This window comes from Triplophysa rosa, linkage group LG23 (assembly GCF_024868665.1).
Source record: "Triplophysa rosa linkage group LG23, Trosa_1v2, whole genome shotgun sequence".
Taxonomy (NCBI): domain Eukaryota; kingdom Metazoa; phylum Chordata; class Actinopteri; order Cypriniformes; family Nemacheilidae; genus Triplophysa; species Triplophysa rosa.
This window is the reverse complement of record NC_079912.1, coordinates 12,386,723-12,413,937: the sequence shown is the minus strand read 5'-3', so window position 1 is coordinate 12,413,937 and position 27,215 is coordinate 12,386,723. Positions and strand designations below refer to the sequence as shown.

General features: G+C 37.5%; 1 protein-coding gene across 1 annotated transcript; it reads right to left on the bottom strand.

Annotated features, from left to right (window-relative positions):
- Positions 1-6: 6 nt before the first annotated feature.
- On the bottom strand, positions 7-26,527 carry pip4k2aa (phosphatidylinositol-5-phosphate 4-kinase, type II, alpha a). Its single transcript, XM_057322491.1, has 10 exons — positions 25,653-26,527; positions 14,862-14,959; positions 14,608-14,704; positions 9,369-9,521; positions 9,084-9,230; positions 8,943-8,981; positions 4,880-4,993; positions 4,511-4,751; positions 4,290-4,393; positions 7-2,892 (listed from the first exon to the last, which is right to left on the bottom strand). Exons 1-10 carry the CDS (start codon positions 25,791-25,793, stop codon positions 2,812-2,814), a joined length of 1,215 nt encoding a protein of 404 aa, XP_057178474.1. The 5' UTR covers positions 25,794-26,527; the 3' UTR covers positions 7-2,811.
- Positions 26,528-27,215: the final 688 nt, after the last annotated feature.

Below are 27,215 nucleotides of genomic sequence, written 5' to 3'. Positions count from 1 at the left end.
TTGCACTGTGAATTGCAGACAAAGTGCTTTATTGTTTTGAGCAATGCTTATGGAATGGAGTGTATTATATCGGTTTACATCATAACACATGAGACAGTCGCTTTTGGTTATTCTCAAAGCAGATTTTAGACTCGTATCTTTGAGTGTGATGCACATTTTAACCAGAGATTACCCATCGCTGCTATTTCCTTCACTATCTAGATTAGAAAACGACATGAACAGTCACGAACTACGTTTGATTTTCTTTCATTAAGCGTGTAAACCTGCAGATAAAACTCATCCGTTCGCGGCGTCCAGAAAATAATTACATTACATTACAGTTTTGTGATGAGTTGCCCATAAATAAACACATTGAGCAATAATGCTTTTGGCAAATGAAGAACATTGTGAATGGATGCTGCATCAAGAAGGCGCGGAGTTAAGCTGTATCTCACAGTAGCACGTTTCACACTTTGTGAAATCACATATCGCTGCGTGTATCCAGAAGCTGAAGCGATGCACTGATAATACAATCAAAGTCTGCTGCTAAGAAAGCCTCTTTTGTCATGCCCATGTTGTACGTCAATATTATTACATCCAAGACCAGGGTTTGTTTTCTTTCCCAAAGAGAGCACAATAAAAACAAATCTTTTCCCGAAGCGCAATGGTTTCCCAAGTGCACAAGCAGCGCTCAGTTTATTAAGAAAATGAAACACAAACCAAAGACGCTGTAACAAGGGTGCCGGGTAATACTTCCAGATAAAATGTTTGAGAAAGCCTGAACACAATTTACAGTTAACACTATAACAAGAGCCACACCTACTCATATCAACAAATTCACAATGCACACTCTTGTCCAAAAGGCTTGCACATAGAATTAGCCGGTCAAGGAGAAACGGTGACCTCTTCATTGTCGTGGTGTTGAGAACAGAACATAACATCCCGTATCTGTTTGTGAGTAACAGAATGTTATGAAATATCCCCCCTCACATAAAACAGGAAAATAAAATAAACACTGAAAATATGTCAGGAGTTTTTCAACAACCACCCTAAGAAAATAACATTTGACTTCGGTTTGGGGAAATAGATAGATTAAAAACACAGAATTAAATAACTTGTAAAAAGGCACGACTCTTGCACAGTGTATACATCGAAAACACAAAGCAGATATGGGACAATCTTAAAAATAATAGACCTGGGGTGTCAGGGCACAGGAGAAAAAATATATATGCATGAAATATACAACTCTGGACTAATCCAGATCAAACATGAAAAATATTGCAACACGCATCTCTTTTTTCCTTTCTTTTTTTTAGACAGTACTCACAATTTAAAACGGTAACTCTTCATGAATCAGAACACTTTTACCAAATCACTTTAAAATTCTGACATTTACATGTCTGGATTAAAACTGAATGTAAAAATAATGTGCAAGTGTTCAAAAAATCTAAACCAACATAAAATGAGGAGGCCTTTTTGAACTAGATAAAAAAGTTAATCTCTAAATCACATTACCTGTTTCTAATCCAATGCCGTTTACAAACGCATTCACATCTGTTAACAGGTATTATGTTTCCCTTGTAAATACCACTGCTGAACCAACAGGATTATGTCAACATTTTGGTTCCGTTCATTGTGTGCAAAATATACAACATTTTGCTGCCAATTTGAACGTTCTGAGAATTTACAACAAAACTCACGAGATACACAAACACACAAAAAAAGATTTTTTTACAAAGCACCCCTTCCCCAAACCTCCATGGAATACTGAAACACAACACAAATGGGTGTGTCCTGGTACGATGCGAGAGGTAAACTATGTTTTGTCTGCTGAGAACAAGCATATGCGAGAACACGTGAACCTGCAAGGCTGCATTTAACAGTGCCTCATAGTGCTATCATTGCAGCTTGTAACAGACCAAGTGATCCTAATAAAAAGTGCAACAGTTTAAGGTGCTGATGGCAACTGAATCACTAATGTAACAGAATTCACTGATGACTGAAGAGAAACCACTGATCCTGCTGTTTCAGTGTCTTCATTCTCTCTCCCGTCAAGTTGCTGCAAAATTGAAAATGACAACAAAAAAAAGTCCAGAACCTTTGCCTCCATCTCAGAGTAACTACACGAATGTGCCTCAGAACACTGAAGGAACATGCAAGACAGATTCGGCTGTTTGTCCATACAAGGCAAGTGGGGCAATGGGTTCTCCTTTTGTAAATGGCTAAAAGGGCATTTCTGGCTAGTCTCTGTCCAGAGCAAGAAGTGGACTGTGCGGAGAATTTGCAAACAGGTGCTGTGGTGTCAAGTGCTTTGTGAGTCTTTGCGGAGCTTAAAAGAAGCTGTAGACCTTGGTGGACATATAGCAGAATGGGCAGCCTTAATGTGACTTGAAATGGGACTTGAAAGCCAGGTGTGTGGTAAATGGTTTCGATTGAGAAGATCTTCTGTTCCGATGTGTCCTCGATTCCCAGTGACCTCATTCTACACATCCATTAACTGAACCACAGACCATCACGCAAGCTCTCCTTCCTCTCTGTCCTCTTCCGTGTTAAAAGGCAGGAAAAATAACAAATGGAACAAACAAGAATAAGGGACATGCATTTAGAAAGCAGTAAAAAGCCCCCCCCCCCCCCCCAATTCGGCTATAACTGTTGTCCTTTTATCACTCTCATGGTCCCACAAAACAAAGAACAAGTAACTGAAAATGTAAACGAATGGTGGTTGTAGCTGCTGTAAGGGTGCCCCCCGTGGCAGAGCAGGTGAGAGAGTGTTCTACACCCCTCTGCTGGCGTCCCTCTTTATCCCACTGATCTCAACTCAGTTGCCTTGAACTAGGGCAGAATGGTAGTGATGAACTCGTAGAATCTTTTCGAGTACTGCTCCGGGTTCACGGTGGAAATCTCCGCCCCAGCCTAAGACAAAACAAAGCACATGTCGAGATATATCCAGCTGCGGAACCGCAGCAACAGATTCTGAACAGCAGTTTCTGAACAGCAGCCACAGAAAGGAGGGGCGGAGCTTGTGTTCTTAGACGAAGTCGCGCCACCTAGAGTCTTGGAGTGTGATTTGCTATTGTTACACGCGAAAACGTCATATTCTTAAATAAGGCTACTTTTCAGGTCTTACGTGTAAGTTATAATAATACATTAAGGTATAGTACAAAAATCCATTTAAAACATCAATCTTGTGTAGAATTATTGTATAATGAATGTGTTTCATTGTATTAGCTTATTGTGTTCTTGTTGATGGTGTAAGAAATAATGTTTCACAGGAAAGAGGCCCTCAACAATCTGATGAAAGGACTAGAAGCTTCCAGAGAGCCCTATACAATTAATTTTATGTTCGGGCACGACATGGATTTGCTTTTGCAGTAATGTCATGACAAAATGGGCCTAAGAGTGAATTGTTCATTTCTTCAATTGTAATTTAATAATTTGTTTTACACTATGTTTGATTGTTTCGTTTAAAATAATGCTGATGTTTATTTTTATTTTTTATTAAAATGTCTGTTTTCATGTAGAACAATGCATCCTGCAGAAAACCATAAAACAACAAAACCAATACATTCATACAAAATGCCCACAAGTTTGAAACATTATTTCTAACACCATCAACAAGAACACAATAAGCTAATACAATGAAATACATTCATTATACAATAGTTCTACACAAGATTGATGTTTTAAATGGATTTTGTACTATACCTTAATGTATTATTATAACTTACATATGTAAGACCTGAAAAGTAGCCTTATTTAAGAATATGACGTTTTCGCGTGTAACAATAGCACACTCCAAGACTCTAGGTGGCGCGACTTCGTCTAAGAACACAAGCTCCGCCCCTCCTTTCTGTGGCTGCTGTTTAGAACCGGTTGCTGCGGTTCCGCAGCTGGATATTATTGCACATGTCTCAGGTCGAACCTTTTACAGAGGCGTCAAGTCATGCATACACTTCAGAACATAAATGAAATAAAAGATAATCGGGAGCAATGCTTAAAATAGTCGTTTCGTTTGTAGGCTAAAGTTTAAAGAAGATGCTAAACTACACTCAAAATGTAACCAAAATATATTTAAAGTGATAGTTCACCCCAAAGAATTGTCCTCATTTATCATGACAGGATTTTCATTTTTGGGTGAACTATCACTTCAATGTACCAACATTGATCTGTTATACTATTTTAAAGTCTGAGACTTATAAAAATGTACTTCTTTTCATGCTTACCCTTTGAATATTAAGTTAAAAGGAAACCGAATACTAAAAATAGATGTTCAAATAAAAAAAGGTTTATTTTTAATCAAAAGAACTCACCCCATGCTTTACTGTTTTGGCTGCATGGGCTGCTTTTTTCTTGGCATCGTAATGCTGCAGGATATCAATAACTGCCATAAAATAGACCTCCTTTCTAGGGGAACCTGAGGAAAAAAAGTCCACGGGTAAAACCTCATTCCAGAGGCACATGTTCTGGTACATCTGCACAAGGTCCATTTCAAAACGACAGCACAAAATCTAACATTTCCTTCACCACTCACTCTCATGGCTTTTGATGGCGTAGACGTCAATGCTGGGGTCAAAGTCTCCCGGCGACAGGGGTTTAGCGCTGTCCAGGGTGTTACTGGGACTGTCAGGGGGAGTGCCAACAATCCCTCCGTCGCTTTCTCCTTCCTCTTCTCCCTCATTATCCTCACTCTCCACGTCCTCTTGTTCTGCCCTCTCCACATCATGGATCCCAACCAGAAGACTGTAGTCCATCAACTTCAGTAAAGCAAGAAACTTGATGGAGAAAACAGACAACAAAACGATAAAAAAATGATAAAAGTAGAATAAGAGTGAAAGCGGCAAAGTCATTGCACATGAAAATGAATAATTGTATGCTTTTTACCACAGAGATGAATACGTACCTCCACATCCTTCCGAAGCTTATCAAGGAAGGTTTTCTTACTCTCCTCATCGATGTAAATTTTCTGCCCATCGTTGATAAAATCATTATCTTTGTATGTGGGGAGTTCTTTAGCCTGCCATAACAGAGCAAAGGTGACAATGTGCTTAAAAATGAGAGTGACATGCCAAAATCACTTGCAACATTAAAAATAATTTCACATCCTGACACTCTTGTAATGTCATGAGATATTTTGTAGCACAGCAGGGGGAGCTGTAGACGCATTTAAAAGCAGTCGTGAGATGAATTCTGATGTCTGTAGTGTCTAGCCTCACTATGATAAGCAAATGTGACCCTGGACAACAAAACCAGTCTTATGGGTCAATTTTTCGAAATTGAGGTTTTTACATAATCTGAAAGCTGAATAAATAAACTTTCTATAGATATATGAGTTGTTAGAATAGGACAATATCTGGCTGAGATACAACCGTTTAAAACTCAGGAATCCGAGAGCGCAAAAAAATCAAAATATTGAGAAAATCGCCTTTGAAGTTGTTAATCAGGGGCACTGTGGCAGACCATCCACTCACAAAAATAAAGTTTTTATATATTTAAGGTAGGAAATTTACAAAATATCTTCATGGAACATGATCTTTACTTAATATCCTAATGATTTTTGGCATAAAAGAAAAATCGATAATTTTGACCCACACAATGTATTTTTGTCTTTTACTAAAAATGTTCCCGTGCTACTTAAGACTGGTTTTGTGATCCAGGGTCACAAATGACTTCAGATGATGTGCGTTTGTGTTCATAGTGCATGGGGATAATTTGGGATGACATAACTGAAATGAGCTTTTAAACACAGGTTAAGACCTGCTCAATGCATCACGACAGTGACAATAAAACCTACACAAGCCAATGCAAAAACCAGCAACAACACACCACGAATCAACATTGCAATGTTATGCATTAGCTTGGCTGTAAGCAAAGAATATCTCTTAACAATTAGGTAAGAATCATTCATACCTAGTTCAAACTATAGAAATTAATGCTAACAAAAAGATTTCCACCTGGGTGATTTAAGTCTACAAAAAGATTCTACCCCAGCAATTCTTCATTTGCAATACATTTGGGAAGCTTTACTCTAGACTCCAGGGAAAACATTAATGGACTTTAACAGCCTGTACCATTTGCTCATTTCCCAACATGCTAAAGCAAATATATAGTATCTATCATATTGTTGTGAAATCTTAGGTCACTGACGACCTCAGCTGGTGGGTCAGAAAAGTATGTTAAACCCTCATCAGATAAAACTACAAGTGAACAGACATCCATCTGAGAGCACTGATGAAACAGTTAGCATCCATTAGAGAAACATCATCACCTAATTGAGACCGTGTTTACAGAGCTCTTTTACTGACTGAGCACATTAAAGTGCTTAACTCTCTCATGAAGACCCTTTTCAGGATTCAATCAATTCCCAGTAGATACAATCACATCCCGTTCTATGTTTTCTAAGAGAATGTTCTGACTCCAAGAACGTGCAGATCATCAAACGCACTGAATCATTTTTTCAATAACAACATAACAAAAATCCATATTGTGATAAGATTGTAGAAAGCAAACAGTGAAAAGAAACATGTTCCAAAAAGCTGCAAGACTGATTCACACAGTATATGCCAACACAGCTTGGCCTGAGAAGAAACCTCTTAACCCAAGACAGGATAATCTGATGTGTTATTAGGAAGAAACGACCCAAGCCTGTTTCACAAGAGTGTTTCGCCTTAACTTTTAACATGGGAAAAAACTGTATGGCCAGTACACAAAAGTGAATCCAAGTATCTGATCCAAATAACTGTGTGAATCATAAAAACATACATTTGAGCAAAACCAGAACACAAACATGGACTTCGAAATATTTCGAAGAACGCTGCTTCAAAGTCCACATTTGCACGAATGAGTACAAGTGCAATTTAAAAGAAAAGCTGTTCTCAGAAAACAAACAAACCCTGTGAGGAAAATGGACCATTTCTACACTTCTTCATGACCTGCTCAACCAACAAGCAGCTTAATGGCTGATAAAACAGTGATTTCAAGTCTTATATCCATTTGTGAACCATAGACAGACGGTCGGTATCCCTGTTAAGCGGTAACCTTAAATTGGCATGCTTTCAACAGCCGTCTATAAAGCTGCCTTTGGCCAAAAATAGCACAGCAGCAGGTTTGGCATGAGACAATCAAGAATTTCAGATAAAAACTGTATAAAATATACTGTTTGTTGCTTATGTCCGCCAAATGCATAAATAAAAACTAGTATAAATCAGTCTAATTTATGAGAGCAATGAGAGAGCATATTTCAACTTGGTCATCAAAAAAAGGGATTCACAGAAGATCTGCACATAAAATACCATAGGAGCAGTTCAGAGCTAGTGTCACATTTCTCATTCTGTGTGCAGCTGTGAATGGGGGATTTTTTTGTCTCCTTTTATCTCCCTCCAAAACTGATTTCGGAAACAGGGAGGACTTCGCACACCCTAGGAAGTATCCAAAAAAATGTGGGGGATTACAGTGTACACTGCGACAGAATAAAAGGATTAAACTATGGATCGAGTAACTTCATGCTATCACTGACCACCAGTGAACCATCCTGACCTAAAACGACGAATAAAGAGCTAAAGATACTCTATACAAAACACTAAAGTATATTATAATTTATATTTGAGGAAAATCAGAACAGATTTAACTCTTAGCCCTCGGCTAGTAATACCATAAAAAAACAGACGTGTCAAGCAGAAAGCCATTCCTAATCCATCTAATCTAAAATGTTTCTTCATTGTGAAATACTAGTTTACCGTACGATGACAAAAACAGCTCAAGCTTGGTAAATAAAGCTGCATTTTTATTTACAGCACCAGTGTTGATACTACTGCAGTTTACAGCCTCTTGGTTTAAGCTCCACAGTTTAAAAAGGCACCATGGACTCTGCTTTACCTCGACACTCTAAGTATAGGATAGATCTACATCTGTGCTCCAATAATCACACAGACGCTCACTCACTCTCATACGTGCTCTCTTGGTTGCCACGAATTAATGCTCAAAGTGACAAATGAACTAACGTTTTTACATTTACATTTAGTCATTTAGCAGACGCTTTTATCCAAAGCGACTTACAGATGAGGGAAACAATGGAAGCAATTGGAACAACATAAGGACAACAAAAAGCACAAGTGCAATAAAAGAAAACTCATATAGCCCACCACAGTATACAGAGCTAAGTTTTTTTTTTTTTTAAAGAGTAGAAAAGAGATAGAAGTCAGAACTGATCAGTCAGGTGTTGACGGAAGAGATGTTTTTAGACGGTTCTTAAAGATGGCCACAGAATCTGCTGATCTTGTAGCAGCGGGCTGATCATTCCATAAATGTGGAACCGATCCCGAGAAGGTACGTGAGAGAGATTTTTTACCTTTTTGGGATGGCACCACAAGACTTCGTGCGTTTGCAGAGAGTAGGTTTTTATTACAAGGCAATAAAACGGATAAAACAGTGTTATCATTTCAAGTTAAATACTTAAAATAAATGATCTAAAAAGTAAAAATTATTTACCGCACTTAAAACCGAATTAAGAAAGATGTATGTTATTGCCGAATAAGCATTTTCCCCCTCATGACTGATAAAAAATAAGAAAATAATAATAGTGATGTTATAAAACTAAAAGTGATAGTTCACCAAAAAATGAAAATTCTGTCATCATTTAATCACCCTCTTGTCATTTCAAACCTGTATGACTTCCTTTCTTCCGCAGAACAAAAAATAAGATATTTTCAAGAAAGTTGGTAACCGAACAGCACTGAATAGCACTTCTAGTGTATGGACATAAAACCACTGCATGTGAATGGGGTCCAGTTTACAACATTTTTCAAAATATCTTTTGTGTTCTGCAGAAGAAAGAAAGTTGTTCAGGTTTGAAATGACAAGAGGGTGAGTAAATGATGACAGAATTTTTATTTTTGGGCGAATTAATTATTTCCTGCACCTTTCATCAAATTTTCACTCAAGAGATTGTGCTTGAGGATAAAACTGACCTTTTCTTTGTCACTTGCCTCTCTGGCAACTGTAGACCCCTTCAGGAAAGAAAAGATGAACCTTGTCAACTCGTGTCATAATCATGATCCGATACGGACAACTGTAAATTGACTTTGGCAGCCATTTCTCATAATCCTCACCTTCAGGTCATACTTCTTAAACACAGACAACCGGTGGCTGAACACGTTGCGTGTGACTATCATATAAGTCTCGTCTCCATCGACAGTGAGGCGGTACATGCCGAGAAACTGCGGTAGCAGTGTGGTGCCGTGACATTCCACGATATACTGCAGCACAAAAGATCATAGGATCAAACAGTTTTTGAAAATTTATTAGAAATCATATTACATTCGTAGGCTGCCTGCAAAGATGACCAGAGTTCTTAAAGAATACATAAATGAAACATTGTAGCGTAGTAGTCACACCTGATGGTACTTCTTGAGGATGTTGTGCATCTCAGCCACGTCCTCACTGCTGATGGTCTTGATGACGTACCTCTTGTCATATGAGGTGTGAAAGCGAGCGCCACTCCGGCCCTGAGCTTCACTCACAAGGGGCGCGCTTCGGGTCAAAGAGTTCTGCCAACACACGAGGGACAAAGACCTTATAACACACAATATAAATATCAAGAGATTTTTTACACTATTTTATACTCAAAAGCCCTATTCGGACAGTAATTGCCGTCCGAATCCAAAAGATTCCGTTGTGTAAGTCCGTTCTGACCACTTAAAAGCACGGTAGAGTGTTGCTCTTTAGGAGGTTCAGGGATTATAGTGTATGTTGCATTAAAAATACCTTAAATGGCAGCATAAAAAGTACAACACGACTCACATAACGTCATATCACACGTGCACCTGAATCGCTTCTGCGAACGGAGAGAACCAGTTCACAGATTGCAGAAAGTGCATCCTTTTGGCTTTCTTTATTTTGCAAAAGCAGGTTATCGTGGATCTACGCAAATAAATGTAAACCCTTCATAGCTTCAAATTATATCATACGTGTCTGTATGATGACCAGAGTTGAATAAGTTTCGGCTGTTAACATGATCGCGTAGATGCATCACGGGAGCACACACAACATATACGCACAAACAAGTTCACGTAAATTCTAGCTAACTTGACCGAAAGATCAGGATCGCTGCTTCACTACACAGAGAGGGAGATGATAAGAACAGAAAGAAGACAAGAAAAAAACATGAAAACATTCGATATTGGCATTTTAGAATATCAAATTTTTTCCATTATAATTATTAAATACGTTCGAATTGTCATGTGACTGAGCAGTGAGCACGTGAGAAAAGCAATTTCCGGGTTCGCGGGATTACAAACTCACACCTACACCGTGAATTTATGTTTGTCCGAATGCATGACTTTTATCACCAAGGAGCCATGCAGATTTATTTTTACAGGCGTCCTTTTGAGAAACATTTACCATCCGAATAGGGTGAGAGACTTTTTGAATCAAAATTTCCCCATGTTTTACTCACCCTCAAGGCATCCTGGCTCAATATGACTTTCTTCTTGAAGAATAATGCAGTCGAAGTTATAATACCACGTGTCATTTTACTTCCAAGTGGTAGAATGGCTCCAAAAAGTGCATCCATCGATCAGAGAACTGTTCAAAGAACTGCTTCCATTATCCCTCGACTGCACGTGAACCTGAGGCTTGTTTTTCCGGCAAATGACACAGGCTTCCAGTGATGAAGGCAGCATTTTTCGTTTTGTTCCAATAGGATGCCACCTCCTCCGCTTTCGTCACCGTCATTTGCCAGAAAAACAAGCCTCAGTTTCACGTGGAGTCGAGGGATAACGGAAGCTAGACATTAACGTTAATAGTGCTGTCAATATGGATATTTCTCTTAAACAAACACATCGATTCGCTTCAGAAGACCTTTGATAAGACCACAGAGCCGTGTCGAGCAGTTCTTTGATCGATGGATGCACTTTTTGGAGCTTCAAAATTCACTCCCATTCTACCGCTTGGAAGTAAAATGATACGTGGTATTATAACTTCGACTGCATTATTCTTCAAGAAGAAAGTCATATTCAGTCAGGATGCCTTGAGGGTGAGTAAAACATGGGGAAATTTTGATTTGCTGATGAAATATCCCTTTAACGCTTCCACGTACAGTCCGAGAGATTTTGCACTTTCATAGCGGAGAGTCATCTGAAGAACAGTCTTCCTCCTAATTTCTTTACTAGCTTTATCTAGTGTCTGTTAACGTTGCAAATATGAACTTCTTTAAGAGGAATTTGGAATACCACCAATTTTTGATATCGTGTTCACATCATTTATTATAAATGTTGTTCACCCACAAACAACTGATCACAGTTTTCTCTATAACACTCAAATGGTCTGCCCTTGCGTCTGCACTTATTTGCCCCGGTTTCATAAAAACGCTCGTTGTGGAGTGTGGACACATGATGCACTTGAAAGGACTAAACGGTTGCTGTCTGTGCTTAGTGAGCGTGAGTGACAGACACAGCTGCACAGAGCTGGCAGCTCACACCGCTCTACGTAGATTCTCAAGCTCTGATACCATCAACTAAATACATACACGCAACCATATTCACATGTTACGAGTCTCTATATCTCAGTCAATCTCTGTTCCTTAAACCTAAGCTTGAATTTCCCCTTCTATACACTCACCAAGCGGTACTCATCAAGTTTTATTCCAAAACCAAAAGCAGGATATGAGATTTCGAAAGCTAAAGATCTTCCCAGGCTGAGTCAGAATGAGCGCCCGTAGCCATTCAGCTGACCGGTTGTTCCGAAGGGAAGTGTGTACACAGATGGGCTGAAAATAGTGATGATGAGGCAGGCAGTTTTAAGGGACTCGGGTTGGACTGAGAAACCACCACACCAAAAACTAAACCTATGTCATAGTAAGTTTACACTAGAGATCTGTAATATAAAACAACTTTGTAATCATGTAGGAAGTCACATCTAGCCAAAGCCATAATGTCACCTAGCCACATTAAGCCACATTCTTGTCAAAATCTACCCACTTAGATGGGGGCAGGTTTATTTAAAACAGATTATAACATAATAATAGACCTGTGTGGAAAAAGCAGCAGTCTCCATTATGAAAATACAGCCACGGAAAAAATTAAAAGACTATTTCAAAGACCAGATGTTCTGAATTTACTATTTATAGGTATGTGTTATGTAAAATGCTCATTTTTGTTTCATTCTGTGAACTACCAAAAATATTTTTACCAAATTTAAAATAATGTTGTTTCTATTTGCATTTATTGGCAGAAAATGAAAACTGGAGAAACAGGTCAAAATAACAGAAAAGATACTCTTTATTTTTTCAGACCTGAAATACTGCGAAGAAAATTATTCACTTTTAAGCAATACAACAGTAATATTTGTATGTGTTTAGGAAAAATTCAAAATTATTTTATATTTTTTATGTCAACCTTAAGTGCAATAAGATTTGGAAAACATAGGAAGCCTAAAAACTAGGGGTGTAAATCGGACAGTTCCTCACGATACGATGCGGTATTGATTTTCTCCTCCTGCGATTTGATTTGAGAATTTTTTGGGTTCGATTCGATTAATTTAATCTATATTTTGATATTACTTGCCTAGTTTACACAAGGGGTTACATTTCTAATACCTCACAAATGCAACCAAAATTTATAAGATGAACGTTTAATTAAACTCTTTGAAAACTGCACACACTGTCCAAATGGGACATTTATAACAAAAAACTGTAGTGTTTCTGGTTTCTGCTAGGATTTTATGGAACAATGGGGCTGGATGACATCTCAGGCTAATTAACATATTCATGATGTCGTCGCGTAGTTTTGTGTTGCAACTTCAGACTAGTTTTGCTTCTACTTTCAAAACATTTTTTAATACAGCATATTGCCCAATAAAGCCGTTCTCGTGTACATATTTTCTGTTTCATATTTATATATCAACAGTGTCACGTTTTTTTTGTACTCATTTATTAACAAGTCGGCTGCCGTACGGTGAACGGAATGTGATGCTTCTCCAGAGATACTCTTATTATAGGGAGATGGAAAACTAGCATCTGGACTCCTTTCCTACATTCCGCTGGAGCCAGGGCGTTAGCATTAGCCGTTACGCTTTTTTGGCTAAATGTTGTAGGCTTTACATCTAGTGGCTTTGGCTTCTCCCTTCGCAGAGTAGCAAGTTAGATGCTGACAGAGAAAGGTGATCCCTGCTCCAGGAAAGCGAGACCTTGCGCTCGCAGGGCAGTAGTACTGCCGACAATCTACCACTGAATGAAAGCTAAGGTTTATCCCAAAAAAATGCTGTTTGTCTGTATGAGCCTCTACTGAACAAAAGTCACTAAAACTTGTGAAAGAATTGCTAACTTAGCAACACTGGCGAGACAAATTAGGAATGAATGGGAAACAGTGCGTCACCGAGAAGCTGCAGCCATGGTGGGGAGGATTTTTGGTGTGACGGCACTCCACGGCAAAATGAATACACCGAAAACGCTGAACTAACAAAAACACACTTTATGTGAGGAATGGGGACGTGGAGAGTGTCAAAATAAAGGTCGGCTACCTCATATCGATATATCACGTGTTGCATCGATTAGGGCTGTGCAATTAATCGAAAATTAATCGTAATCGTCAACTTTGGCCTTCAAAAATGACAAAAACCAAATCATTGAGGTAAAACAATTATTGTGCCGCATTCCATTTTGCATGGATCCTCTCTTTTCTTGTGGTTTAAATCCACCGTATTATATATATTTATATAACCATATAACCTTTATTTTATATATCAAATAAAGCGCACCCCTTTCCACGTGGTTCAGCTGTGCCATTTCTTTACATTTATTTTTCAGTTGAATTCACTGTTTAAAAGGCAAGTTTTTTTCATTTTTCTATGTTGTTTTAAAAGGTAACGAGTAACTGTGTGAAAATCGTGATCTCAATATTGGCCAAAATAACCGTGATTATGATTTTTGTCATAATCGAGCAGCACTAGCATCGATGCATCGTATCATTAGAAAATTAATCGATACATCGATCCATATCGATGCATTGTTACACCCCTACATCTCTAACCAAGACTCTAAATTAAGCATCATGTTCTGGGAAACTGATGTTTTTTTGGTGTATTTTTGGTGTTTTTTTGGTGTATGCGTCAGGGTTACAGTCACGTAAACGTAATGCATTTTAAACCCACACAAGAGACGTGGAGCTCCGACCAAGACTGTTAGCTGTTACTGATTACAGAGAACAACGAAAGCATAACTTCCTCATTAACTAAAATGTTGAGAAAGGCCTTTCTGTGTAATGCACATTGATTGCAACTATTCTTCCTAAAAAGGCTATTTTCTTTCATGAAAGGGAAATAAGAAATAGAATATGAGGGCAATTAAGAACATTTGTACTTGGGAGGCTGAAGGATCCAAGGAAGCTCAGCGTTACCGTGCTATTACGGGTAATAATGGTCTTCGTTACGACAGCAAATTGAGTAGTTAATGACTAAATTACCTCTTGTTAATCATGGGCTTTTCTCATCAAGACTCGAATCTGTTTGGCATTGTTTAGAAGCGAGTACACTGGTGTCTTGTGCTCTTCAATTGCAGTATTGCACTATGGCTCTGAAAACCTCCACATTTTGATTAAATGTGACACCTTGGATCATTTATTTCTTCACACAGCCTACCTGGAAGTCCTGGTCATCGATGCTGAACCGCTCTCTCAAATTACGGAAAACAAGAGGACAGTACTCCTTGAACTTAAAATGGCTTGGCATATTCTCTCTGAAAAGCAAAGCAGAGAATGGATAACAGTGAGTTTACATCTGCAGACCTCTCTGATGACACAATGTTGGATCTGTAGGATTATTGACATGGGTGAAAACAATACAGCATTGTGAAACAATGAGGGTGTGAATGGAGAAGTTTCAGAGTAACTCACTTGTTGAAAAGGTGGTTGTCCACCTTGATCTTTGAGTAAGCCTTGAAGTCATCAGGCATTAACATGATGGGGATCTGAACATGGCTCAACTCGTTTATCTAAAGAAGGAGAGACAGAGATGAGATTATGTCATAGGCAACTTGTTCAGGGTTCAAGTTTTTGATAGGAGATAAAAGAGCAGGCTGATATGTGTTAAATATACAGTCTAATACAATATAATAACATTTATTTTATATACTACTTACACTTTGATACAATTTCAAACGACAAGGAAATAATTCTATTTTTGGAACTGATATCAGGGGAAAATTGTATGCAAACTTCACAATTATTATAAGGACATACAGTAGGTGACATTTTAACAAGCACTGCACGCAAACACACAGGCACGAGGTGCTGAGATGTGCTCGGCACAGAACTGGGGATGTGAGCGATGTGTTGTGCCTCATCAGAAGGCGATATCTCTGTGACACAAAGCAATGCTTTGCTAAGCTCAGGAACTGAAACAATGTGATACATTCAACAGTCATCAGTTCCTACTTTGCAAAGTTTGCTCTTGTAAAAACAACACTTGAAGCTTTCTGTAATAAAACTGTAATTACTGACGTTTCTGCCGCACAGTGAGAAGTGGGATTTTAAAATGGCTGTGGACAACAATGTGAGTTTTAATTCCAACAATAAGGTCGGGTGACTCATAGGTTCTTTCCCTCGGTTAGGAAATAAATAAATGAAGCACACTACTGCTAACTAAACTCAAGAGAGCTGCAGAAGGCTTTAATTACTGTGATATATTTGTTTGTTTGAGGATGTGCACGGACCGGTCTAATTATACTCAATCAAATAGGCATGAAGCACCATGGGAGATCAGAGATAACATCTGAGTCTGACACTTTCAGCAGAAATAAATGATCAGCAGAACAGTCACGAAGCAGTGAACAATAAAACCAATATAAAAAGGTATAAATATGTGATCCTGGACTAGAAAACCAGTCATAAGTAGCACGATTATGATTCTTCTTTTACGGAAAAATCATTAGGATATTAAGTAAAGATCATGTTCCATGAAGATATTTTGTAAATATTTTTATATTTTCCTACCGTAAATATATAAAAACTTTATTTTTGTGAATGGATGCAGTAAAATCACAAACAAAAATGGCTGGAACCATGCCTAAACATCGCTCGCTGCTGCCCGCTCTTTGTGAATTACCCCATTGAAGTTTGGTATCTATGTAAAGCTTAGAATGTCTGCTTTCGGGTTTATCTACTCTCCACAATGTCATTACAGCAGTAACCCAATAGAGAGCATTAAAACAAACCCGTTTCTTCTTAGCAACGGCCTCTGATAGACAACTTTAAAGGTGATTTTCTCAATATTTTGATTTTTTGCACCCTCAGATTCCAGATATTTTAATGAATTGTATCTCGACCAAATATTGGCCTATCCTAACAAACATCACAACATACATCAATGGAAAGCTTATTTATTTGGCTTTCAGATTATATATAAATCTCAATTTCAAAAAATGTACCCTCGTGACTGGTTTTGTGGTCCAGGGTCACATATGTATTTTTATTTTAAATTTAGAAATTAATAAACAGCTATCCGATTATTAAGAAAAAGGAAATACAAGCAGATTGCGACATGCATGGTAAGATTTTAGGAAGGCAGTATATCTTCGGTTTGCAACATCTCTCAGTTATTCACGATTTGAAAAAATACAGATCTTAATAAGAAGTGAGATATAGCCTTTTTATCACCATCTCCATTTGAAACATAAAATTGCAGGTTCTTCTATATATCTCAAATCATTATTAGAGATTTTTATTTTTAACAAACAAAATAACAAAATACAAGTAACCGTGTAAGCAGCAGAATCAAAGTTGCATTATATGACTCCCTGCTTGTCAGTCAAAGCATTTAACCGAGTGTGCTTATAGGTGGTTGGAGAAAGGAAGTTCGGGTTGTCTTTCAAAACCTGGAGGGATATTGCATCGACCTACTGTGATGTGACCTCTCCGAGAAGGAGGAACAGTAAGGTCTCTAGAGACTTTCCTATTGGCTAGTCAAATGTCAAGCTTGTGGATTGAGAGGTGTCTCAAAACCCACTGCACTCCTAAGCAGTCCTACCTATAGGAGGCAGAATTTGTCTTGTTTTTGAGATCATGCCTCAATTTTTCTGTATTTCAATTATATTTAAAAAACTCTTTGACATTACACATCCTTGAGTCATGTTATGGAAATTGGAAAATCTTGCCTTACATAATATTTAGCCTGTCATAACTAAATCAAACAGCAGAGCAATTTCAGACCTGTGTAATTTTCATCAGTAATTAAAGAAAATGATAGGTCAGTCTATAATAAATATAGCAAATAACTATTTATGCAGGAATAATTGTATTACCTTACATGTAACTTATGTAATAGTACAATATACCTAAATCCTTCGGTTTTAAAAGTGTAAAAATTCTTCTTCTGTTTTTGACAAAAAAGGGTGGAGTTTTAACCTGTCCAAAGGCAACACCCAAGGGGCAGTCCGAGTAGGCTTTGGGTTACTGAAACTCTTTACGAGAATGCAGATTGTGAAAGGAAGTCAGGCATTTTAAAGAAGGTCACTTGAAACCCTTTAAAACGTCTTGCTCCTGACACAAGCAAGTGTAAAGAGGCAGTAATGCATGCTGTGGTTACAGCTTAGTGAGTTAGGCTCATCTTACACGCTGCGGTCAGAATTTAGGCTACACCGAGCAATAGGTATGAGAAGTTTGTTTTATTTGTAAGTCTGCCAAACAGAAAAAGGAGTATGAGAAATCCAAGTTAGACATGAATTACAACTAAAGTGGATTCCATTCAAACAACAAAAAAATGATACTGTCTTTTTAAACAATGTTTAAGGAAGGTTAACGTCACCCAAATTTGTGACAGATGTCTGTCTGACCACATAACTGCAGTGTTTCCCACAGGATTTTCTGTGACTATGGTGCAAGGTGGCGTCACGTGCGAATTAGCATATTTGTGACATCATACTTGCATTTACTCTATGAACTGTTACACACACTACGGTACTTTAATACATCTTAATGCCAAATAAAGCGGTTGTTGTTTACATATAAAGCCGTTTACATATTTTATGTTTCTGTCGTCAGACATAAAAGAATAAGTAGAGACTAATGTTCATTTTTGATTATGTTCATTTCATGTCCAGTCAGTAACTCGACAGGTACTTGAAAACTCTGTTTTGTATGACTGTGTGATGCATGCTTTGACGCTTCAGAAATAACGCAGCAAAACATTGCAAGATAGAGATATTATGAAAAGTGTAACGATGTTTGAAGCGATGGCGGAACAACATAGACTGTGGCGGGCCGCCATAGTCTCGAAGTAATGAATGGGAAACACTGAACTGCTCCATGCCTCTGCCAAGCGAGACCAAAAAGAGAGCTGCTGCAAATGACAAGCGTTCGCCCCATACCATCTCAAGAACATGACAATAAATCTCCTAAAAGCACTGATATTGCTACCCAAAAGCAGAGGTGACTGTCCATTTTAACACATTTTCTGCCCATTTTAATTTAAAATAGCATGTCAAAAGTAAAATAAAAAAACATTCTGATGTAAATACATACAACCAGCAATTCTTTTCTGCAGGGTGAGATATGCTGTTTGGCTAAAATGCAACTGACGTTTCACAGGCAACAGGTTCTTGCAGAAACATATGCGAGCAGAGTGAGGTATGAGATGTACTTTCTAGAAAACTAACCCGGCCTGCATACAAAAGTGAAGCAACCGGCAGCGCTGAAGGAAACTGCTCCCTGGAGTCTGATGGATACAGTGACCCCACGTCATCTACAGCGGGGGGCCTTCTCAATGTCTCAGTAGCTACAGAAAGCAAAGTTATACCTTTTAAGGGTTGTCTACTAGATATAGTGAGAAGAGTGAGTAAGAGGTTTGGAAACATACACCAGACACCAGTCAAAAATGTCACTAATATTTAAAATGTTGTAACAAAAATACCACCATTACCACAATTAATAATATCTTAGTTTGATATATTTGATAATATCTAGTCCTGAGTTTAGATACAGTAGTTCCCAACTGATTAAACTGAACTGATTCCCATGGACGGCATGCTATGTTATATGTTAAAAAATGCATCGAGAAATTAGGGAGGAAAAAGGGGGAAAAATATACCTAAATATATATAAAAAAATACATAATTACACAAGAGAAAATTTGTAAAGTATAGATCACAAAATACTAGGGGTGTAGCGATACACTCAGCTGACGATTCGGTACATGTCTCAACGCTGGGTTCACGATACAATACGCGTCACGAAATTCGGAACAAAATAAAAAAATGAAACTGAAATTCAAATAACACTTCATTAACTTGCACATACAACTTAATAAAGAATTTGAACATTTTAAGGCTTAACTGAACCTTCTGAACTGCAGGTTTGCCCATCATTTTAGTTTTAGTCTTGTTTTAGTCGACGAAATCTACATTATGTTTAGTCTACTAAAATCTAACTGGTTTAACTAATTTAATTGGTGTAATTAAATGTTCCATACAAAGATTTAACTGTTTTGACAATTTACTTCACATTAGAATTAAATTAAACCAGGTCATTACCTTTATTTTTCAGAAAAGTTCAGTAACTACTGGATATGCATTGTTGTAATACAGAGAATATTAGACCAAGAACGACATGTACCAGTTCATTCAGTCTCATTTTGACTCTATTGACTCGTTAATTCGGTGAAGGGCGTGTTCATTCAGTACATTCAACCAATGAAACGCTAGAACAAATTAACCTTAACAGCCTAAAAACCAGTTAGCCTCTGAAGTTGGAAACCTATATCCAATAAATTCTACTTACTGCTCAGTGAGTCATTGACTAAATTGAGCAATTTCAGAGACAAGGCGCAGCACAATATTAGAACTGTGAGAAACTAGAGTAGACAACATACTCCAATGTCCTAGTTTCCACCTACATGCTATATCCTTTGCGGATCCAAGGATACTGGCCTAACATTTTTAACAAAGCGAAGACCAGATGCACAAGACCTATGAGGTCTCCACCACAGCTGGATCTGTAACGCTTTAAACAGAAATAACTTCTAAAAGCCACTGCCTTAGACTCTAAATCCCCCCTTATGTTAAGGCCATGTTATAACATAAGCCTGAAGCAAAAGCTAAGTTTGTTCAACAACTGGTGTACGATCAGCACTTATCTCTGTGCACCCATCTCACTGAGCCAAGTTTCACACCACCACTTCCTGTTTGTCTCTATGGTAGCGAAGTCAGGTTTCCGCTACAGCACTAACAAGCTTACTCTCAATGCAGGAAGCCTAGTTGAGAGAATGCTCATCCTCCTACCAGATGTTTATAAAGCTCTTTGTTTCTATGCACTGCGCAGTCGTATCTTGCAGTCATTCAAAGAAAGTGGGGTGCTTGGCATTTCAACCTCCCAGCCATTCTTGCTGCAACAATGCCGTCATTTACTGCGTATAAGCCTATGAATCTAAAAACAGAAAGAGCAATAAACTTTGATGCAAGGACAGCTGTTTGACCAATTTCATGAAAAATTAATGACAATTTTTAGGTTTTCAAGGTGTTCCTGTCTTAATTGAACAAACTCTGTAATATACTAAATACACTTAAAACACATTTTTTTTAAAAGCCTGCAATGTGGAAACCAGGAAGGGGAGCATTTATCGAATCTAATGGCTCATTCAAATTCTGGTGGAAGGCCAAAGAAAAAGCCCTAAAGGTCACATATGAGGCTATTTATAGTTTACCCACATCACATGCATTATAATTCTCAGATGTAAGCCATTTCATAGGGAGCTCTAAAACAGGAGTTTATAAACTGCGAATGCTGACAAAGAAACTTTGATTAACAAAAGTGTTGTAAACCATCTTGCTATTTTTCTCACACACTGTGTCAGTCAGCAGATGCACAACCACAAGAATAGAATACCCAATTGTTAGGGCTGCTCGATTATGACAATAATCATAATCGCGATTATTTTGGCCAATATTGAGATCCCGATTATTTAACACGATCACTCATTAACCTTTAAAACAACATTTGGCTTGTAAACTCTGAATTTAACTGAAAAATAAATGTAAAGAAATAGCAGTGCTGAACCACTGTAAAGGAAAGGGTGCGCTGTGGATTTATACTACAAGAAAAGAGAGGATCCTTAGAAAATGGAATGTGGCACAATAATCGTTTTACCTCGATTATTTAGTTTTCCTAATTGATGAAGGCCAAAATTGAAGATTTACGATTAATTTTAGATTAATTGCACAGCTCTACCAATTGTATTAAAAATATTTTTAAACATAGCAGTACAGTGTGTGCGAGCTGTTAAAGATAAGGGACTAGCCTAAAACATGTAAGCATTTGTAAGTTTAAAGACAAAATAGAAAGAAAAACATGCGATTACATCTCAGATGTTGACCTTTAATTTCTCAAGGTTAAAATCAAACCAGATACACTGGTCATTCACCTTTGCTGCACACTGAATCAGAGTAAGCACTACGTCGATTTTTCAAATAACAGAAAGCTTGGAGTGCTTGCTTTTTCAACCCTGTGCTGGCCTTTTTTTGATAAATAAATAAAAAAAGGCTTATTTTGGATCATAAATTGTATTGTTAAATTGTTAAATACCCTGCCTCCATTACATATCTTTGTCATGTCATTATAAGTGTTTGATCACATAATTGGAGTGATTATTGCAAAAATAATAATAATATATCGATATCGGACTGTTTCTACAACCTAATATCGGCATAGGCCCTCCAAAAAACCATATCGGTCGAGCTCTACTTAAAAGCTTTTGATTGAGCTTTTAAGATTTTGATGGAGCTTTTAAGATTTTGATGATGATCAGCATTCGCCCCAGGCTGTGTAAAAATAAAATAGTGTGTCTATTTTCCCAGTGCCACAGATCGACTGCAGTATTTTTAGAAGCTCCTTATGCAATCCAGAGACAGACAGAGCAACTCTTAGTCAGGGCGGGAGAGTCTGGGAAGCATTGAAAGCTTTACAAAGAGAAAAGTGAGAGATAAAAGAGATTAAAAGAGATTATGTGTGTAAGAAACAGTAAGATAGAGGAACATCAACGAGTGATTTTCAATGGCTTTCTGGAGTGTTTGGTTTCAATAATCATCTAAATTCAATATTCGCCTTATTAAAATTAATTATTACCTTTATAAATCTCAATGCAAATACAAACTAGTCTTAAGTAGACACACAAAACAGACAGCTTGAGAATACAAAAGCCGAGATGCTCCTTGACACGACAGAGAATAAGGTTACATTATATTCCCCTTTCAATGGTTTGCTAATGAAATTCAAGCACGATCGTGGTCCTTAGTGGTCAAGAGCTGCTTTCTGTTTAGTAGTCTGAGCTCAGTGAGGGCCTGCAGCTGCATGCATGATTCATTAGCAATGTAAGCACCACAGAGATCTGCAGCAACTACTCCACCCTTAACTTTCTTGACCACATGGTCCTTGAGTTTGAACAGCAGCCTCGGATCCAAACAATCCAACATCAGGCTTTTAGGCCCATATGCATGGCTTGGCACCAAACAGCAATTCATTTAATTTGCCGGGCTTTTACAGATAAGTACAGATCTGTTTTTTGCTACTACAGGATCTCTCTCTTGATTTTTAGCCTCCCCCTCTTTCCAATTCCATTCCAGCCCTGCAAGACCAAGACCTGACCTCCGCTTTGACCTGGGGCATAAAGCACGCCAAGATGCCACAGTTTTCTGATGATGTATGTTGTATTTGGTGCAAAACAACCTAACATTATTACCTTGGAATTAATAGACAGTAAACAAACGTTATGCGGCCCAAACTTAATCAAAAACAACAGTCTTTGTAGAACAGTCTTTGTAGTTGCTTTATTACAATTAATATAACAATCTAAATATAAACATTAAAAATGTATATATATTTAATATCATATAAATTGTTATATTATATAGACCAATAAACAAATACTGACCCGAGGTTAACTATGGTAGGCCAGGCGCGTGCGTCCAATAAAACATCTATAGATATTTATTTTGATTTTTTACCTGAATTTACCAGGTTCAGGTATCGCTGCTTTCCTTCTGAAACCTCGTATCTCCCTATTTCACGATTTTAATTTTTTGTCATAAACCATTATTATTAGTCACCCTTTATGCTTGCCAGAAGGGATGCAGCGATTACTGAATTATAAGCAAAATCGCCAGTGTTAAAAAAGGTCAAATTAACACTCACGGTGTATATATAATTCACACTCTCAAAGTGTGGATTATATATACACTGGGAGAGTTAATTTGACCTTTTTTAATGCTGGCTATTTTACTGTGTACTATTAACCGCGCTTAAAAAAACACTGCGTGTTTATGTTGCAGAGAACGGAACAACTTGCACAAAATGAAAACAAAGTTACACCAGCGGTGCACCATCTTAAAGAGCCGTGCTTAGAGACACGGAGGCTATAACAACACACACTAGATTATAACTATGGCAGATAGATCAAACAGCCAATCTTACATGTACATTCACAATCAAGGCTGTAGCGGTGACAGTTGGGGTTTCCGTGCAACGTAAACAAACAAAGCGCCATGATGTAAGTTAACGGAGTTGCAGACCGGACAAGAAGCGGTGCGTCGAGGACGGCTCATAGGATGAGTACATTCTGTATGCGCATGCTCAAATTTAAAGTCTACTCATGGTGCAAGTTGAACCAATTTATTTTATTTTTATGGTGTTTTTATCAAACAATTACTGAGCTTTGTACATTATTTAGCGAATAGGCTCTATATCACGTTAATAAATCCATTATTGTTTGCTGTGAAGTAAAACGGTAGGAAACAAAATACATGTAATCCGTGCACGCTAGCTCTTAAAGGGACAGCAGCATAATAAACATATCTGTTTTAATGCTCAACAAAAAACGAAGCCAAAAAATCCCTGTGCGCTAGCTCTTAAAGGGACAGCCAGCGTAATAAACATCTCTGTTTTAATGCTCAACAACAACAACAACAAAAAAACGAAGCCAAAACACTGATTAACTTTAATAACTTTAATGTTTGATCTAGATTTCATTTATAATGTGAAGACTATGAAGTGTTATTTTTCATTTGACTCCTTTATTCAGTTTTGGAACCTGATAACCATAGTTAGACCAACCTGAAACACCTGAAAAACACTGTTTATTTCATTTGTGTGTTTGCTTTATTACATTTCTTTGTGCTATTCGTCACAATTTGATAATTTGTTTTAATTTTTTTACTTATGGATTGACTGTATTTGACTATATGAAATTTGTGTGAGTTAGACAAATAGTTTTATGGTATTATGATCTTATTTATTAAGATTACATACAGAAAACAAACTAATAACTAGACAGTATTACTTATTTATTACTTTTTTGTGGCAGGGCAAGTAAAAATTTTTCAGGGCCAGAAAAAATGTAGAAATTAATGTATGCATAATAATCGTCACAATCGTGTAACCCTGATTATTCCTCTGACTATAATCATACCAACAAAATCTATAATCGTTGCATCCCTATTTGTCACTGGGCATTACAAATATCTAGTAACCACTAAAAAGTAGTAAAAGTGCTTACGTCAACTTTGATAAAACAATATTCAATCATTTTAAAAGTACAATGTTTTTCAGTGAATTTGGACATCCATCCATGTCAACCATCCATGCAGGCAACTTTTATCCACTGTAAATCTAAAAATACAGCAGAAACATTATTGTTTATGTGACTAAGAAAAAAACTAATGCCAACATAACACAACTACCATTTGGAAAATGTCACCCATGCAGCAACTGTAGGAAACTTAAAAACTGAGACGTCCTAATAATGACATTTTAGGAAACCTTTATGTAAAACATTAAAGGAATGCTGTACTATTGGTCTGTCTGTGGCTGTACGTTTATGAGGGGATGAGTAACAGATGCCCAGAGGTTAAAAATCCCCAAAAGCTTAAATCAGATTATAAACATAAATGGGCATGTTTGACACCTAGACATCAAAATTTCCACTGACATTCATAGATGATTTTGTGTTTTTCTCATAAATTCTGACAGTTTTTACTTAAGTGTGTACACTGTCAAACACACACGTATATAATCTTAAAGATGGGCAAAGAAAAAAAATCAACAAGGATTGCCTTTAACAAAAAGACAAAAAGTTTATATGAAATAAAAACAGTGCACGCAATAACAGAGTAGTCTGCTGACCACTTGCTTCAATAGAATTGCAAGCTTATCTTGCAACCAAAACTTCCAACAGGAAATGATTACTCACCGACAAACTCACTACTGATACACATATTGTTTTGCAACCTCTTTGCATGCATAAAGTACATAAAAGGACACAGATGCCCACTAACTGTGGTTTGATACGCACTAGTTTTGAACTACACCCAATCATCCCTTTAAGCAGTCAGGACTTGAATGGTGACAACAGTCTTAAAAAGTCAATTATTTGTGCTGACATGCTGTTTTGTTTAGAGAACAAGAGAATATGCAAGTGCAAAAGCCTTGATGAAGACAAAACTGAATGTTCAAAGCAGACCAAGCCATGACTGATGATCATGAACTGCATGGACCCAACAGATGGTGGCAATTACTAGTATAACTGTATAAAGAGCAACAGTCGTTTTCCAGGCGTAACGTCACTGAAATCTCATTCCATTAATAAATTAAATATATATCATGCACTGACATAAACATAAAAAAGAAAATGTACATTTGACTCACCGAATGGTTAATTCCCCACATGAGAACACTGAGCAGAGGGTCGCTAGCACGAAACAGCTTCACTTTCTGAGCCACGAAATGTTTCTTCTTCGTTTTTGTTTTGCTCGCCAACGATGAGACAGCGTTAGCAGCCGAGGCCATTGTTTTGTTGTATAACAATAAATTAACTATCACACAGTGACAAGTGCTTTAAATAAGCTAGTGGCGTCTTAACTGTCTCTTAGTAAAATGTCATTTGGCATAACGTTCTGTTAGCTAACCCCAGCCAGCTAACTGTACCAACCCAACTATTAGCTTGCTAGACAGAAGAATATCTCACCAAAATGTGATAAAACACACAGTTATTACATATAGCATTAATGTTAAGAGCTTAATCTGTATTAGCTTTTAAATTTTCATCCGTAAACTGCAAAAGCTTTTAAGACTTCATTTGCAAGCCTTACTGGCTGGCTAACTAGCTAACAAGCTTTCCTCAAGACCTCTTTTTAACACTCCGCTTATACGAATGAAGAAAATTTTTAACGGATATCACAGAATATGAAGAATAAAATCAAAAATTTAGAACGTCAGTCTAATTGACAAAAAAATGGGGTGAAGAGACATCCACTGCATCGCTGCTCCATAGCATGCTAACTCACCACAGTCACGCTAAGCCAACAAACCCTTCAAATATGTCTCGTGCAAAATCCCACTCCCACTTTCTTTCTTTGTCGCGTGTCTGCCCCAATAAGAGTATTACTCTCCGAGAAAGATGGTATAACGAGTGTGGAAGATGTCAAAGACTAAAATTTTGTCAGCTATATTGCTTTAAGTTGGCGTATCCGGTTCAGCTCCGCACTGCCCGAATGACGGACTGACAGGTCTACACACTCGCCAGCGCGCGCACACAATGAAAAAGTGGGAGGAGGTCGACACACTGCCTCATACACACAAACAGTAACACAAACACTTTGATTTATTACTCCAAATTGTATTCGTTGAGGCAACGGGTAAAACCTGAATGAAAAGCCAGACACATACACGTGTCACACACATTTTAGTTTAAAGAAAAACAACAATGCTGATAATCTTTCGACATCAGATAGAGTAAATGCTCTATAAAAATACCTAAAAATCTGATTAGATCAAAATCTTATTCAAATAAAAAATTACGCATGGTATAGCCTATTGATTTACCGGATGCCAAAATAATTAATTATTGTCCAAAGGCCATTCTTTTTAGGAAGAAGCATGCATTGTGCGTTGTTGTTGGTGCTGTGCCTAGTAGTGTTTTTGAAGTGTTTTTAATTATATAATGAAATTTTCTTTCTTTTTTTTACAAAATATTATTTCCCACTTTTAAACCTGTGCCAGTTCTTTTAACGATGAAATGATCTGTACATAATTTAAATAAGACAGGAATCAGGATTATGTTAACGCTGTCCTAACTGTTCTTTAACGGTATATAAACAAATTCAAACAAATAAGGGAGTAAAAGTATGAGAGGGATTCTTGCCCCACCTTCAGGCGAGACGACAAATTGCACTAGTCTCCTAGCAACAGCAGCAAGCCAAACACACCGAC

Excerpts from the sequence above, each read along its gene's own strand:
- pip4k2aa (XM_057322491.1), bottom strand. The coding sequence starts at position 25,793 with ATGGCCTCGGCTGCTAACGCTGTCTCATCGTTGGCGAGCAAAACAAAA. Across the intron at positions 14,960-25,652 it reads TGTGGGGAATTAACCATTCG|ATAAACGAGTTGAGCCATGT; the intron begins GTGAGTCAAATG and ends CTCCTTCTTTAG. Across the intron at positions 4,394-4,510 it reads CGCCATCAAAAGCCATGAGA|GTTCCCCTAGAAAGGAGGTC; the intron begins GTGAGTGGTGAA and ends TTTTTTCCTCAG.